The sequence below is a fragment of the Ptychodera flava genome, chromosome 16, assembly GCF_041260155.1.
Source record: "Ptychodera flava strain L36383 chromosome 16, AS_Pfla_20210202, whole genome shotgun sequence".
NCBI lineage: Eukaryota > Metazoa > Hemichordata > Enteropneusta > Ptychoderidae > Ptychodera > Ptychodera flava.
Window position 1 is genome coordinate 34481174 of NC_091943.1, and position 16340 is coordinate 34497513.

General features: G+C 37.7%; 1 protein-coding gene across 1 annotated transcript; it reads right to left on the reverse strand.

Moving 5' to 3' along the window:
* Positions 1 to 506: 506 nt before the first annotated feature.
* Positions 507 to 15779, reverse strand: LOC139114673 (uncharacterized). Its single transcript, XM_070676536.1, has 7 exons — positions 15459 to 15779; positions 13186 to 13314; positions 11414 to 11683; positions 8870 to 8924; positions 8341 to 8523; positions 4208 to 4543; positions 507 to 969 (listed from the first exon to the last, which is right to left on the reverse strand). Exons 1-7 carry the CDS (start codon positions 15584 to 15586, stop codon positions 592 to 594), a joined length of 1479 nt encoding a protein of 492 aa, XP_070532637.1. The 5' UTR covers positions 15587 to 15779; the 3' UTR covers positions 507 to 591.
* Positions 15780 to 16340: the final 561 nt, after the last annotated feature.

Consider the following 16340-nt stretch of genomic DNA (forward strand, 5'->3'; position numbering starts at 1 on the left):
GCTATTTAACACGTAAAAACTGATGTTCATGTGGTATTGGTTAAAAATATAATATATTGGTTTTAAATAATGTAATACGTCTGATTTAGAATAATGAAAACGACAAAAGCTAAGAAGAAGTTTTCAAAAACTGACCTGTGGTAAAGGCATAATGCTGTATATAAAGCCTTCGCAGTGGGAGGTAAAATTGCGTCGTTCGAACTTATGGACTCCCTAGAATATCGTCAATCAGCACAACAACAAACCTTCTGGGGATTTAGCGTCATAATCAGAAACGATCGTAAAACTTCAGGATGTGAAAAATCCGCTCATGAAAGTGACATGTTTTTTTCGATATCTCGCGATCCGCGCGCAGTCGCCACGTCAAATATCGACCGTTGGCATTAAAAAAATGTGTTTTAAAAATGTTACCAAATGGGAGTGCCTCTTTAAAGGTTCATGATAATAATAGATTGATCAACTGCTCTCCATAGAATGGAAAGGCTACCTTTGTCACCACAGTGTCACTGACCATATCACAATTTTGTGAAAAAAAGACAAATTTTTTCCAAAACAAGTTCTCAAACTTTATTGTCAAAATCAAAATTTCTCTCATACATAAATGCCGTGGTTATTTGGATTGCTGTCAGTTTTCTTGATGATTCTTTTATCTGACAAAATCAACGCCCACAGAAACAAGGTGCCAGAGACTGCAAACGCTCCTGGCCAAAGAAGCAGCATCGATGTGAGCCAGCCGAAGAGAGCCCTGAATACTGGCAAGAGAAGTACAAGGTTTCCGCCCAGCATGTTGATGGTGAAACAGAATATGGTCATAGCTGATGTCTGACGCCCCGCGGGGGCCTGTTCCACAAGTACCGTTGTGATTATCCCGCCACCCAAGTCATGGAAGAATGCTCCAAAAAGTAGCATCACAAAACACCATGGTGGTGGCATGTACAGAGCTAGCACTGCCGATGGAACTGATAACCACTAAAAAAATGAAAAAAAACCCAAGTACAGTCATTTCTGTTGAAAATTAGTTATTTAGTAATAATTATATATTTTATATTTATTTTACAATGTAAAGTAAAGAAAATGGCCAACTTTGTTCGTATATTTTCATGGAGCTCAAAGTTTGCCAGAAAAGACAATATTAAAACATTTGTATCCATTCATTGTGAGGAACCTGAATTTCTCCCTTTCTCCAGGATGTGCAATGTAATGTTGTTATTTCTTGAAGTGGAATTGCTTGAATACATTAACATAAATGTATTTACTAACAGCAAATTCATCACCGCTTGTTCTCTTTGTTTGGATTGTTGATTAAGGTTGAATGGGCCTTGAGGACAGATATTTACACTCTCTAACTTTTATAATTCTTTTCTGATATACCACTTGTGAGGGTTCATTTTAAAGCTCTTGGTGTAAAAAATACTTTTACTGTGGTTTTACGACTTATCCGGACACCAAACTTGCTAATTACCCAGCAACTTCGCTGATGATATTGAGACTTTGATCGGTAATTACCAAAGCACTTTGGTAATTCACCTCAAACTTGATACTTGATCTGGCTGCATGAGTGCTCCATGGGGTACACAATGTGTATACAAAGTCACTGATAAGTATCATACTGGTGCCATAAACTAATTTGTGACCAGGGGTTGCATTCCACTGAACAGCATTCCTCAGTAAAACCAACATAATTATGTACATGTGAGCTGTTCATCCGTGTTGCATGTAAAACTCAACTACGGAGAGATTAGAAGAGTATAATGGGTCGTTAGAGTTTGTTAAATTACTTTTCAGAGCAGCAAAATTATAACTTATGTTAAAACAAGGGGACATTGGAATTCCTATTACAGTATTGTGAGGAAAATCCTACATTATCCAGTTTATTTATAATCGTATGACCCTCCGTCTCTGTCACCTAAGAATAGTCCCACTCCGCACATCCGCCATTGGTTTTCCTCCTCTGAAACCTGCAGTTGCATTCGTTTGAAGCAATTATCCTTTCATCTGTGAAGAGTTTTTACCGGTGACTATTACAACTTTCACTGCCAATTGTTGTTTTCATAAGATGCAGACCATTTGATACTGAGGTACGCTGAGTTGCTTTTATGTGCAGGCAATGCAGATGCCACTTCACAGTTCACACTGTGCTGTTGATCGGCAAAGTTACAAGACGTCTTTTTAAGATATGATTCATGGGAAAATTTTACCAAATGTCACTGATGGGATTATGTTTTCAATTTCATTTGATGCAGGGATATGAAATACTGTGTCAGTTTAGCTCGAAATCGTTGCGCATTTTGCTGCCTTTTGGCAATGGTTGTCTATCAGCATAAATGTGACCGAGGTATGCCAATTCATGGAGATAGAGTGATTGAAAATCTTTTCTGTATTCTAGCTTCCTTTACCATTTCTGCAGGTGTAAGTCGATTTAGGAAAGTGATTGAAAGTTTGAGTGGTGTTCAATAATTGTGCCTAAATCAGCACGAATTGAGCGGAAAAAGTATTTAAGTAGGACTGTTCAATCAGATATGATGTCCATTGAAGCATGGAGTTACCATGATTGAAGTTACAGAAATATTTTGGTGCAGTGGGCAGGTTTACTGCATTGCAAGTTGTATTAGTCCTGTGCCATTTTCATCATTTTGTTCAGCAATTTTTTGTATGGGTACACTGTTGAATACTTTGAGTGCAAACTCATGTCTCACAATGGTTTATGCTATCACTGTATCCACTGTGGCTGTCAGCGTCTGTGTTTACACTTTGCCACCCATGGAGTTACTGCAGCCAGATCAAGTATCAAGTTTGAGGTGAATTACCAAAGTGCTTTGGTAATTACTGATCAAAGTCTCAATATCATCAGCGAAGTTGCTGGGTAATTAGCAAGTTTGGTGTCCGGATAAGTCGTAAAACCACAGTAACCCTCTTAGTTTTTTCGAAAATCAAAACGTGTTTTTTACTGTAGAGTTAACACAGAGGCAGCGCCCATTGTGAATTTCAAATATCTGTAAATCTTAAGGAATTTGTTTCTCGAGTAGCAAAATTTGCAAAGTGACCCAAATTTTACATTCTTGCTTTAGAAAGAGAATGGTTGATGATTCCTCTGGGAAAGTTTGAGCAAAAGTTTAAGTCTTTCATTTTCAAGGCGCATTCTACCTTAAGGTAGTATGCACCTCGAAAGTGAAAGACTTAAACTTTTGCTCTAACTTTCGTAAAGGAATCTTTCAATCATTCTCTTTCAAAATCAAGAATAAAAATAGGGGGTCACCGTGCAAATATTGGTAATAGACAAACAATAACCCAAGATTTACCGATATTAGAAATTCAAAATGGCCGCCATTCCTGTGTTAACTCTATGGAGAAAAATAAAAATATTGAATTTCGAAAACTAAGCCGTTGAAAAGTTTTCTTTCACCAAGAGCTTTAAAATGAACCCCCACATGTGGTATATCAGAAGAGAATTGTAAAAGTTTGAGAGTCCGAATGTCTGTCCCCGAGGTGCGTTCTACCTTAAAGGCACAATAGCTGTAACTTTTGATGACATCCAAAAAACAAGAAAATTTTACTCATTTTTCTTAAAGGATATTGAAATGTAAAGTAATAGTAGCTTTGGCAATGCAACACAATGTGTATTATATGCATGCAATTTGATTGTTGATCAAGGAATTCTAGTTCAGACTGAAATTTAGTTGTCACCAGAAAGATTTTACAATACGCATGTACAGGTTGTATGTATACATTGACAAAGGGAAGACCTGATGTAGGAAGATTATCAAAAATCCGTATTTTACAAATAGAAGAAAAATTATTGAAGGTGTATCAAAAGTTACAGCTTATGAAACTGTAGTCAGGACCGATACAGTGATACAGGAATTTCGCTTTTCTGACACAAAAGTTACATCTCAGATGGTTGAATGATATTTTACAAATAGCATCTCCTGGTCTTACCTGGGGTGAAGTTTACCAGAGCTAAATCTATTTTTGGTTTTCAACAGAGTGTTTGTGTGCATAAACTAGGAGAATCAATCATAAACCTATGTATGATATCATTCCCAATCAAGGTCTGGTTGTCTGTCTCTGGCACTGGTTGCCATAGATACCATTCACCAACATACTGTATTTGCCAACTGTACCAACAAAGTAACAAAGTGAAATAATGGTTTTATAAAGATTCATGAGGAACACACTGAAAGAGCAAGTATTTTGACCTTGAACTTACCACACCTAGTAGCAGCACTTTCAGCCTTCCTTTGTAACCTTGGGATGTGGCAGCTTTTCTGTCAGCCCATATGCCTCCTATTGTAGATGCAAAAATTCCAACAACTGCCGGGATCCAACTGAGATAATGTTCCGTCGGGTAGCCCGGATAGTAATGTTGAATATAATTGTGAAAATTGTAACTATACATACGCCCACCACCGCAACGTGCTGCAGCCGCAAGAACTATCATTATGTACAGTGGGTTAAAAAGAGGAGCTGGTGTAAGTGTTTGGTCGATAGACTTTTTGGATATAGTTTTGTCTCTGTTATTAATGACGGGATCTCCCTTTGCCAACTGAAATACAAACAAACAAAAGTAATTTGTGAGTCAGTCAGCAGGCTATGCACTTTTCATAGTGGAACAAAGCCATTAAGGTACAGTACTTGCTGGCCCTTACACAAGTATAAATCTCAGTCCAGCAGTCCTACAGCCTAATTTGCTAGCATCATTACTTCTTGCACTCTGCAGTCAAGCTAGTCCTGTAGTCTAGTTTGCAAGTCCTGCAGTCTAGTTTGCTAGTCCTGCAGTCTAGTTTGCAAGTCCTGCAGTCTAGTTTGCTAGTCCTGCAGTCTAGTTTGCTAGTCCTGCAGTCTAGTTTGCAAGTCCTGCAGTCTAGTTTGTTGGTCGTATGTAAACTCTTTATCATACAAGTGCATTAGTATTCACTGGTTTGTCAGACATCTTCAATGGCAATTCACTGATATTAGGGACTGCACAATTTCCTCAGTGAGGGGGGGGAGGAATCTTTTGCAGACATCAAATAATGGCTGACTCCCCTTCCAACTTTTGAAAACAGGGTGATCCCCCTATTCCAACCTTTGAAATTGGTTACCCCGGCCCCCAGCCCTGGAGACAAAGGTAAAAACAAAAAGATAATTCACCCAGAGACAAAACAAAAAGTTAAAATATATATATATATATATATATATATATATATATATATATATATATATATATATATATTATAAGTGAATTTCAAATTCTCAATTTTAAAGTTTGAATACAGTATTTTGAATGAGCTGTGAATGTATTTCATACTCTGCACATGTATGCATAACCAGATGTCTAAAACTGTGGTACATAAATGGATGTCAATCACTAATATCAAAGAGAGAATAGCTTTAAATTGTAGCCAAATCTGATGTGCACAGTGTCTGAAAGGACGTTTTCTTTTATCATTGAAACCATAAAAGCACAGCTGATAATGACAAAAACTGCCTTTTACACATGAAAATAACACCTTTTATTTGAAACCCTGTAACAGGAAGGACAATAATAGTTGCATCAATGAGAACAAAAAATATCTTGTCATTTTTCTCTTTCTAAAATATGTCACTGTATCAAAGTGAAATATTAGTGCATGTTGCTTTCTTAAACTGAATTCTCAAAGAGAAAAGTATCAGGCATTTGTCTTGCTTTTAATATGAACAGCAGATTTCATAATAACACCTTGCAAAACAGACTTTCAATTTGCAAACACCCAGATATATCTTGTGTATATATATATATATATATATATATATATATATATATATATATATATATATATATATATATATATATATATATATATATATATATATATATTATATATATATATATATATATATATATCTCTCTCTCTCTCTCTAATATATATATATATATCTCTCTCTCTCAGTATACAGATGTCCTCGTGGGAAATTACAGTGCTCAATGCTGAAGCAGAGCGTTATAAATAAACAAATTCCTTCAAGTACAAAGTAATGAAATCTATTACTTATTATTTTATATAATACATGTATATATATAAATATATATATATATACATATACGTAATATATGTAAAATATATATATATATATATATATGTATATTTATATATATATATACCGGTATATTATAATGTATGTATATGTAGGTAAGGTTGTACTCGCTGGTTGAGAAAGCTTGATGCAGTCATTCTGCAGAGCGATTTGTACTTCAGGGTTGTCTGATGACTGCATAGAGCGCGAAATTCAGAGTCACAACTTTGTTACTTTGTCACCCCAGTCAACCCTGAAGAGTATATATATATATATATATATATATATATATATATATATATATATATATATATATATATATATATATATATATATATATATATATATATATATATATATATATACTTGCAAAACCTGTGGTATTCAAATTGGTTAAACTACACAACCGTTTCATAAACGCCTCAATGGACATCGGTCAAATATTGAAACAAAACAAACAAATCAGACAGATCTCCCTACGTTGTTCCTCACTTTAGAATGCCTGGCCACACTTTGAAAGACAATGCTCTAATTGCCACAGTACTTTGTCACATACCAAGCACTAATGTTCAAATGGCAAAAACATTAGAGAGTCTCTGGATTTAAAGAGTAGGAACAATCCATCCAAAGGGACTCAATGAATACGAACCAACAGCAATTTCAGATTAAGCAACTTTCTGCCTACCGCATGTAATTTTCACCCCTCTATTGTAATGTTGTCGCCTTTTGTGTGTATTTACAGTTCCCATCCCGCCCGTTGTAATGTTCTCGCCCTTCGCGTACGAATGTGCACGAGTATTTATTCCATTCAGTGGTACCTCCAGTTTCGTTTGTATTCGTGTTGTTGCATAGCTTGATGAAGGTACGCTAGTAGCACCGAAACGTCGCTATTTTATTGCTACTCGGGATTGGAAGCAACCCAGTTCTATAAGTCATCAGATTGTATATATATATATATATATATATATATATATATATATATGATGCATTAAAGTTACGTGCCCAAAGGGTACGGTGAAACATGCAATTTGTGGCTGAAGCGTGGCTAATGTGTATTTTGGGCAAGTATGAGCCCGTCTTTCGATTCAAAAACACACTGACACCCCCCCCCCCTTTATTAAGCATTTGAAAAACATGGTGACCCTTCTGGATCCACCGCCCCTCTCAGGCTGAAGAAACTGACCAGTCCCACAGTGTAACAGGTGGTCGTTCTAAAGCTGTGACTAGGGTGAGACTAAAACGAAGGACATTGGAGGACTACGAATGATGATATTTCTGAATACAGAAAAGACGAAAACGGTATTTTCAGTCCAGCATTGAGTGAAAGACCTGAAGAGTATTGAATATCGGATAACTGTGCCATCCGTACAAAATGGGTTGAAGGCCAGGATTTTCACTCCTCAACACGGAGTGAAGAACATTTTTTCACTGCAAAATCGCGCGAAGGGCAACATCATTAGTGCAGAATATGCTGAAGGACAGTATTTTCACTGAAAATTTGGAGAAGGACAGTGTTATTAGTGCAGACTACAGTGAAGGGTACTGTTGTCATTACAGAATAGGGTGAAGGGCATTTTCGCTGTATCATTTGGCGATGGGCAATGCTGTTAGTGCAGACTATCATGAAGGACATGTACACCATCGTCATGCAAAATAGGGCGAAGGACGATATTTTCGTAACAGAATGGGTTGATAATACTTCTCTACATCTTATCCTGCGCTGAATATGTTGTCCTTCGCTTAAATTACGAATGGAAAATAGTATGTTTTACCATTTAATTAGGTTTTCTATTCGGCCTTCGCCAGCCTTCTATGCCCCTCCTTTCAGTTTTTACAATGACTATACTCACTCAGAGTCCCTCATTTGCTACGCAGTGTGACCCCCTCCTACCCTGAATTTTTGTTGCTACACATACATGTATGGCTTGTGGGGCCGGGCAAGTCAGGCCATTGAGAGCACATCAATGTAGGTAACAGATTAAAACCTGCGTATCAAACCAAGGGCAGTAAGAAAGTCGAAGCCCCGACCTGCATACTGCTTGCAATCTAGCATCTCCCAAGCATTTTTGCAGGAGAGATTTCAAACCATGCTGGCTGACTTAAACAGCTGACAAAATACAGCACTTCATAGTAAAGTTTCCGAAAAATGTTATTTCCATTTTTTTTTGCATTCTTTACATCATTCAACCTATTCTTGAAAAAACTTCCTGACGACAAATCGTTTTCAGGAATTAAACACATTATCTCTGATGTAGTATAGTTGAATAACTAATATTTCTAGTTTACCAAGGAGGCAGTGGTTCTCACCTCTTTACCCGGTTCTCGGATTGTGATGTATGCCAGCAATCCCAGAACGAGGCCCGGTATTCCGGTTACAAAGTACGCCGCTCGCCAACCCAAGTCATTGGCAGCTATTTTGATAACAAATGCCATACTGAAGCCAAAATGTATTCCTGATGTAAACAGGCTCAACGCCATTGCCCTCAGTTCCTGTTAAGAGATGAACAATCTCCAATTAATTCGATTCGAACTGTTGCAGCACAAGTACACGTAAAACTAGTTTTGCTTTGTTGGTTTTTTTTCGGCCTCAGCAAACGGTTTCTTCCGAAACAAATTGTCTTTTCATAAAATTCATTCTTTTCCATTCATTTTCCATTCCTTGTCAATTTTAACACTTTGCCATGCCATCATGATCAGATGTCACAAGTTCTTGCTGTTCACAGCTTTCACGCTATCTACACACTTCTGAACGACCGTACACAGGATAAAGCGGAAATACACTGTAAATGAATGGGAATTAGGTAGTGTGTATTATGAGTGAAATCTGAAATATTACCTGAGTGAAGTAGCTGGACAGAAGACTAATTGCAAAGGCTGTAAATGGAGCTTCGCTGAGAACAAAAGATAGCGGGAGAAACCGAAAACACAAACAAGAATAAGTTGTGCTATTCTGATGGTAACTTTAATAGTTAACAAAGTTCATCTTGGCAAAATAACAAAGGTCTGTTTGTCAAGCAAGGTTGGAAGTTGTCGTAAACCGAATATTTTCAAATTGCATTTCTAAACTGTATCCGTAAGTAGGATTACTAGTGCGAGCACTGCCATAATTTTACTGACCGGACACAACTTTCGACAGAGAACAAAAGCCTGTTAAAACATCACGTAAATAGTCAATGTCAGCAAGCGCTAATAGAACTATAGGGATTGAGGACTGCCGCTTTTAACCATCGTCGCAAATCACATGTCCCTTTACGGCAACAGCTCTGCGTTCGTGTAGGTCCGCGGAGCGGAAATCATGCTTTGGCTGGCGAGACGAGTGTACAGAAGTTCTCGCTTCTGTACACTCGTCTATGGGGCGAATAGTCCCAGCGCTGAATAGCTCTCCAAACGACTGTGTTGTATCATTGCTATGGAAGACCGGTGAATGCATTTGTGGCTTGCATGGGTATTCCATGACAAAATTATCGGGAATATTTATTGCTTCGTTAAAATAAATCAAAAGACATCCCGCCGCTTCAGTTTTCTTTTCAAGATACTCGGATGAATACTAGTTTCTGTACAGCCGTTAGGTCTCTATGATCCGGGCAAGTCTTCGCGAGCGTGCTATATCGCCAGCATGATGGTAAGGCTGCGTTCACATAAAACGATTAGGGGGGCTGGAGGAATTCAGGGGGGATTCGAAAATTTTGGGGGTAGTAGAGGGGGGACTTGAAAATTTTGCTCTACCTGTAGGGGGGACTTGAAAATTTCTTGGTAGCCTTTTACATTTTCCAGTTCCAAGTTCTTGTAGGTAACTCAATGAAAAATGAATACCATTTTTAAGTCATCCAAATGTTGTTAGTAATTAACAAAATCTAGAACCATTTTGTCACATTTCATGGCTTTTATCTCGAAAAAATCTAAACATCTGTGATTGTCGTAAAAAACCAAACTTGAGCCTAGTAACATGGCAGAAGCTGCAACTGTTAATGATTTCTGCAATATTTCTATGCAATATGACAACTACAGTTTCTTGCTATCTCCCTACAGCATGCTCAAACACACAATATTTAGTTTGTTGACAAAGCCTGTATGTCTAAATATGTATTAGGTGATGATTTAATTGGAGTCCAGACCGACAGTCTGTTGTCAGTGATACAAATGCATGGTACACATACACAGGCTGTGATAGCGAGCTGAATACTGGACAATTCAACATGCTGTAGGGAGTAGAACAAGAACGCAGTTGTATAAACTGACCCAAAATATTGTCAAAATTATCAAAGTTAATACAGCTACTGCCTACGGGTAGTGTCACTATCATTTACTGCCTCCTAACTGCAATGTCACTGTTACTGCATATCTGAACAGTGGCAGAGATAGCTCTGACCCTGATGTACATAGTAGTTGAAGAAGAGTTTGAGTCAAATGTCTCTCATGACAGTGAAACATACGGGTACTTGTAAACAAGATCAGGCCAGTGAGCAACACATGGAAGAACACATGGAAATTTTTAAATTCTTGCATATGAGAATAATCAAATATTAAAGAAAAAAGATGGGGGTCACCATGCTTGATTTTCTAAATTTTCACATTCTTGTCATAAAATAATACAAAAATAAAACTTTGAACAGTAAAGACTAAATGAAAAAATATGTGACCAAATGGAATCATTTATTTTTTAACCAAATTTGCAATTATTACACCCAAAATTTCAGAGATTAAAACATTTATTTGATGGAATATCTTAATCTTCCAGTATTGTCAATTTTGAGTAGCATCTAATTCATATATGTCTTGTACTTTTGAAACAAATTTTTGGTAGGTCACTGTGCTCAGTTTTTTACAATATGGCAATTATCCAGAAATTCACAATTTGCCTACTCTCTTATGGTTGTCATTTTGAGTGCTCTTCGGCAGGAGTAATTGACCTGGCCAGAGTTGGATTAACTCAAGTTGGCTTTTAGACCAATAAATTTAATCTAAAAAATTCACTGATGCATTTAAAGAACTTGCCTTGAGAATATGACTATACAAAGTGCTAATACAAGTAGAGTTGAACACCTGTGAGCGGAATGGCGCAATACGTATTTATTTTTTCTGCGCTCACATCCTTTACAAATATGCGGGCCTGTGATAGTCGGGGGGGACTTGAAAAATTTTGACCATATAGAGGGGGCATTTGAAAATTTTATAGGGTACTGAGGGGTGTCTGAAAAAATAAGATTTCAATCGCGATTCCTCGAGCCCCCCCCCCATCGTTTTTTTGAATAACAAGTTTAAAATTTACTTAAAATTTACTTAAATTTTGAATGAACAGAGCAAAGAAACATCGATCCGTGATGACGCAAATTTAACAGCGACAAAAACCGTGCAGCATCAAGAATCTGACATCACTTACAAAAACGCAATGGCCAGTCTCGTCAATGCCAAATGCCAGTACTGCGTTGAAAGTCCTCCAATCAGCACCATGGAACTCCACAACACAGCAGAATACGCAATGACGGTCTTCCTATTGTTACGATTCCTTTCCAAGCATATACCCATGGGCACCAAGCTGAAGCTGAAGATGATGTTGAACAGCGGTCCCGCCAGTAGCTGATACTCGTAGCCCGTTCCTGTGTAGTACCACTCGCAATCATTTGACTTGCCACCACTTGTATTGTCACATCTGTGAAGTAGAATATGACAAAGTCGCGATGTATTGTCGCATACTCTCTCTCTCTCTCTCTCTCTCTCTCTCTCTAGCTGTATGTCTTTGTGCCCAAAGTGTAAGGTCTCTGATGTACGGATAAGATCACATATCTCAGGGGGGGGTAGTCAGATGGAGAACATGGATTTTTTAACTGAGTCAAAGATTTGACAGATTACTGTGTTTGTAGAAAATGCATTATACCGCTTTCCAGAATCCCACGCACCATTTTATTTTTCGGGAATATGAAGTTGTACATGCAGCCAGGCGGGATTTTTTCTGCGTTTTTTTTTTCAAATTTGCCACCCTTCCAAAGATATGTCTCGATCCTTAAATTAACATAATTAAGCTGCTGGATATTTTATGTATTGTTGCCTGAGTGATGGAATACTATGTGTTGTTTTTTTAATTTCTAGCCACCAGACGGAGTACACCCACTCATTCATAATCTCAATCATAACATTGTCAGTTTTTACCGCTACAGATTATATACAAAGAAAACTGCAGACACAGAGATGTGCCATTAACCTGTTTCACCCCAATTTTTCCCGTAAACAGGCTCATACTCTCCATTCATAACGATTGGTTTTGGCCAAACCATAGTGATGGAAGGATTAAATCTAAAGGGGGGTTGCATCATGGTCAGAATACCGGCTTGCACTTTCTGTTCGTTCCAAGATTTGACTTGTTTTATTTTGCACCAAATGAATATGTATGACGACGAACGATGGTGATGGCTAAGGTGGTGGTAGTGGTGACGATAATGATTATGACGTTGATGACGAACAATGTTGTTATTAACACTGTGAAATGTATATTCGATAGTTTACGATGTCCTACGAAAATTACCGCTATAATTAATTTTTGGGCCATTTCACCAGGACGTAAGACAAACAGCTAAGTCGTTTAATCGTTAATGATAGCTCTAATACCAACAGGGGTAACAAGCAGGCGGAGAGATATTTTGTGGGTTTTTGATAGCTCTCCGTTGAGTTGAAGGATTAAAGATATTGATCTGTTTGAATACCAATGCTTTACACGACGATGTTGGCATTGTGATCATCGTTGTGTATAGGTAGCAGCTGTACACAAATATAATAGCGACAAAAAGTGATAAATGATCGGAATTGTAAATTCACACAAACAGTGGTATAATGCTATACATGGTAGTCCCCTAATGTATAGATGCAAGGCAATCGCACTATAACATCGCTATTTCTCTATTAATATAAATACTGGTCATGTATGCAATATCAGTCTGTGAATTGTAACAGATAGAAATAGACAAAATGGAAAAAAAATAATACTTTACGATTTTCATTTAGAAATATGCTATGTATGTGTGTATGTATATATGTATGTATGTATATATGTATGTATGGCTTTCCGTATATTTGGTTACTAGTATATATACTACTATAAATTTTAAAAGAATTTACATTATGTATTATGCTCATAAATACAATGATGTGACAACTTACAGTAACGGTTTTGAATAACAAAGGTCTGCCTTTGGAGGGAATGAGTCAAGTGACAGTACAGATCTGCATATTTTGTCGCCAAAGTGGATTTCATTGGCCATAGCCACATTCGTTACTATGAGTACGAACCTGCAATTTCAAAGAAAAAAGGAATATTTTTATTATCATGTCGGTGCAGAAAGAAATACGGTTTCACTGTGGTGCATATTGCGTTAGTGTAAGTGCGTTCACCTCTTCCCTCAATGTTCGATGAGTACTTTGATGATTGATAGAGCAATGGCATCGAATTGACACTCGCTGTGTTTCATGTCAGGATATCCTGCCCGCCCTTACTGTGTGGGATTGTTTGTGAAGCAGGGTATTTTGAGTTCAAGTGATGGAGACAGAGGCGGCGGCGTCTCTATTTCTTGAAAATTTATTACTACGGCTACGTTGAACTAGTGCTACGATAAGATAATGTATCAGTGGGTGGATGAGTGACGACCAATTCCAGTGGTGAGCGATGCGCTCTGTGTATACGAATACACATACTATACTGTACATAAACATATGCTGAAGTAAAGTGATTAATTCAGGCTGTGATATAGCCGGTTTTGGCGGGAAAGTAAGAAGTGTCTTTGACTTTGACTGGTTAGAGGTGAGTCACGTCAGAAAGAATTAAAACTAAGTGTAACACAGGATATAAGGAAGGAACTGACGAGATGATAATCTGTCTTCAAGTTCATTGTCAAGGAATAAAGAAATAGCTATCTTTGTATAACGTTTCTCAACACATACAGAAAATTTTAAAAATGTTGAAAAAATGCATAGTATAAATCTGATCTTTCCTAGGAAAGTTTCCGACCAGTATAAATTCATACACAAAAAAAATTACCCCCGCGCCAGCCAAAATGAAGCAAAGTAAAGCAAGGGGGCCTTAAAAACTAATAAGTTGCCGGGCATTCCCTGCAGTCATCACAGTCAAAATTTAAGCCAATCGTAACTTTGTAACTCCTGAGACAGAATTGCGGGAAATTGAAGTATGAGAACTTATGTATTTATTGCATGCGAGTGTCATCCACTGTACCCATTGCGTGCACTGCCAACTTGTAAATTCAGTCAATTTTATAAAATCATCATAAAACATCTTTCTTCAGCTGACATACAGATTTTATATATTTTTGATCTTGATCTATTTATTTGGAGGGAAAGTGAAACTGTTTGCAACTGCCCCACTGGCATACACGAAAAACATGCCCTTCTACTGAATTGTAATGCCTGGTGCCCTATACATATATGCTATAGTGTCTATGGTCTGCCCCTCCCCACAACAGTTCAATCTCCTCACTGCCCTCTCCCACAGATGACACCACTTAAACTTCCCTAAAGTTCAATGAACCACGTCATTCTCCTCCTCTAGCTGTTTTCCGGTACTCATGACTAGAAATTTCCTCCCTCCCAATATCAACTGCAATTTCTTCCCTGGCTACAGTAAAATTCACTTTTTTCCCCTCCAGCAGATTATCTTTTAATTTGCCCGCCCACTGAAAAACTGCAGACGAACACCTTTTTACACGATCAGCTCCGTTGGCAGTGTCTGCCATTGTTTCCCTTTACACTTCAAGGTTAAACACCCACTTTCGGGTAGTATGTGAACTCTGATGAGTCAACCGTACTGTGTTCTAATGGCGCTGTCTATATTACTAATAATTCATCATGGAATATCCACTCGGTGCTGACTGGTACGGGAGATTTTGCATCCGTTTGTATCATGTTGTTATCGTGTAACAGTCAAACATTCCTGTATAATTTAGATTCATTGATATATTGTATATGTTGGCGTCAGCTTACTGCCAGATTAACGGCATGGAGAGAGAGAGAGAGAGAGAGAGAGAGAGAGAGAGAGAGAGAGAGAGAGAGAGAGAGAGAGAGAGAGAGCAACAAAATCAGGAAACATTACCGATGACATGTTCCAAAACCTTGGTTCAGTCATGTACAGTAGAACAACTGGGTAAGTTTGCATTCATCATGTTCATTGCGTTATTACAGAAAAGGTGTTCTCTATCACCGAAACCTTTGTGCTTTCCTTGCTCGCACAGAGTGGTATAGAAAGATCAACAATCGATCCAATGCAGCTGATGCACGGATGTCCACTGTAAATTGTACCAGATTTGTACTCACCGCGTTAAGAACATGATACGTGTACTTTCTTATGGAAAATGAACGCAAAGTTAACAGCGCTGATAATGAATTTTGAGTAATAGAATGGAATAAAATAAATGTATACCACCTACCTGCTCATTGTGTTACACATGAACAGTAACATAGCAATAAAGGCGACATATAGTGGATACTTGTTGTATGTGAGTATGGTGATATAGTTGGTGAATTCGTTATACCAGCTGAAATCTAACGCACCCATGGTGAGTCAATTCTGTATTTTGTCTCATTAACTCGGGCGAAAGGGAATTTTTCCGGAATCGTTCATTGACGGAAGATGCTGTTTCTGGCGTCGCAGGGGCTTCAGAAGAGCACAATATCCCCACTCGCGTGTGACCGAGGTATTCCTGTTCAGCGCTTAACGCTACGTGGACAACGCGTAGCGTGACTTAAGTGGTTCACAACAGATTGTTTGAGAGAGAACAGATGGTAGACATAAAAATGCAGTAATGAATTAGAATTGGTCTGTGTCAAAAACTGACAGTCCAATTAGTATGTCGGACCATCAAAAAAAGGAATCAATCTTGCTTGTGGAGAAGATTCACATTAGAGTTAATTTCGAGCTTTTAAGGATGATATTCTGGGTTCTAGCTCAGCATATCATCTTTTAAAGCTCCCTATCGCATTGTCGATTCATAACTCGATCATAACCAGCTGAAGCAAAGTAGAATAAACATTTGCTATATAAAATAATACAGGCCGCTACACACTGAGCTAAAAGATAATATCATGCTTTGTAAATACTCAATCAAATGGTATAAAATGCTAATGGTATAAAACCTTTTGGAACAGTTATTAATACATTGTATAATATGAGTGAACACATACGGCGGAAAGCGCGCACAACTAATCAGCAAACCATATTGTACGAAGTCAAACAGGCCCATTGATAAATTATTGAGAAATATTACATAATTTTTAACTTACCAGGTGAAATATGACTTCTCTTACATGTA

Excerpts from the sequence above, each read along its gene's own strand:
- LOC139114673 (XM_070676536.1), bottom strand. The coding sequence starts at position 15,586 with ATGGGTGCGTTAGATTTCAGCTGGTATAACGAATTCACCAACTATATC. Across the intron at positions 11,684-13,185 it reads TGTTATTCAAAACCGTTACT|ATGTGACAATACAAGTGGTG; the intron begins GTAAGTTGTCAC and ends TCTACTTCACAG. Across the intron at positions 970-4,207 it reads AAGTGCTGCTACTAGGTGTG|TGGTTATCAGTTCCATCGGC; the intron begins GTAAGTTCAAGG and ends TCATTTTTTTAG.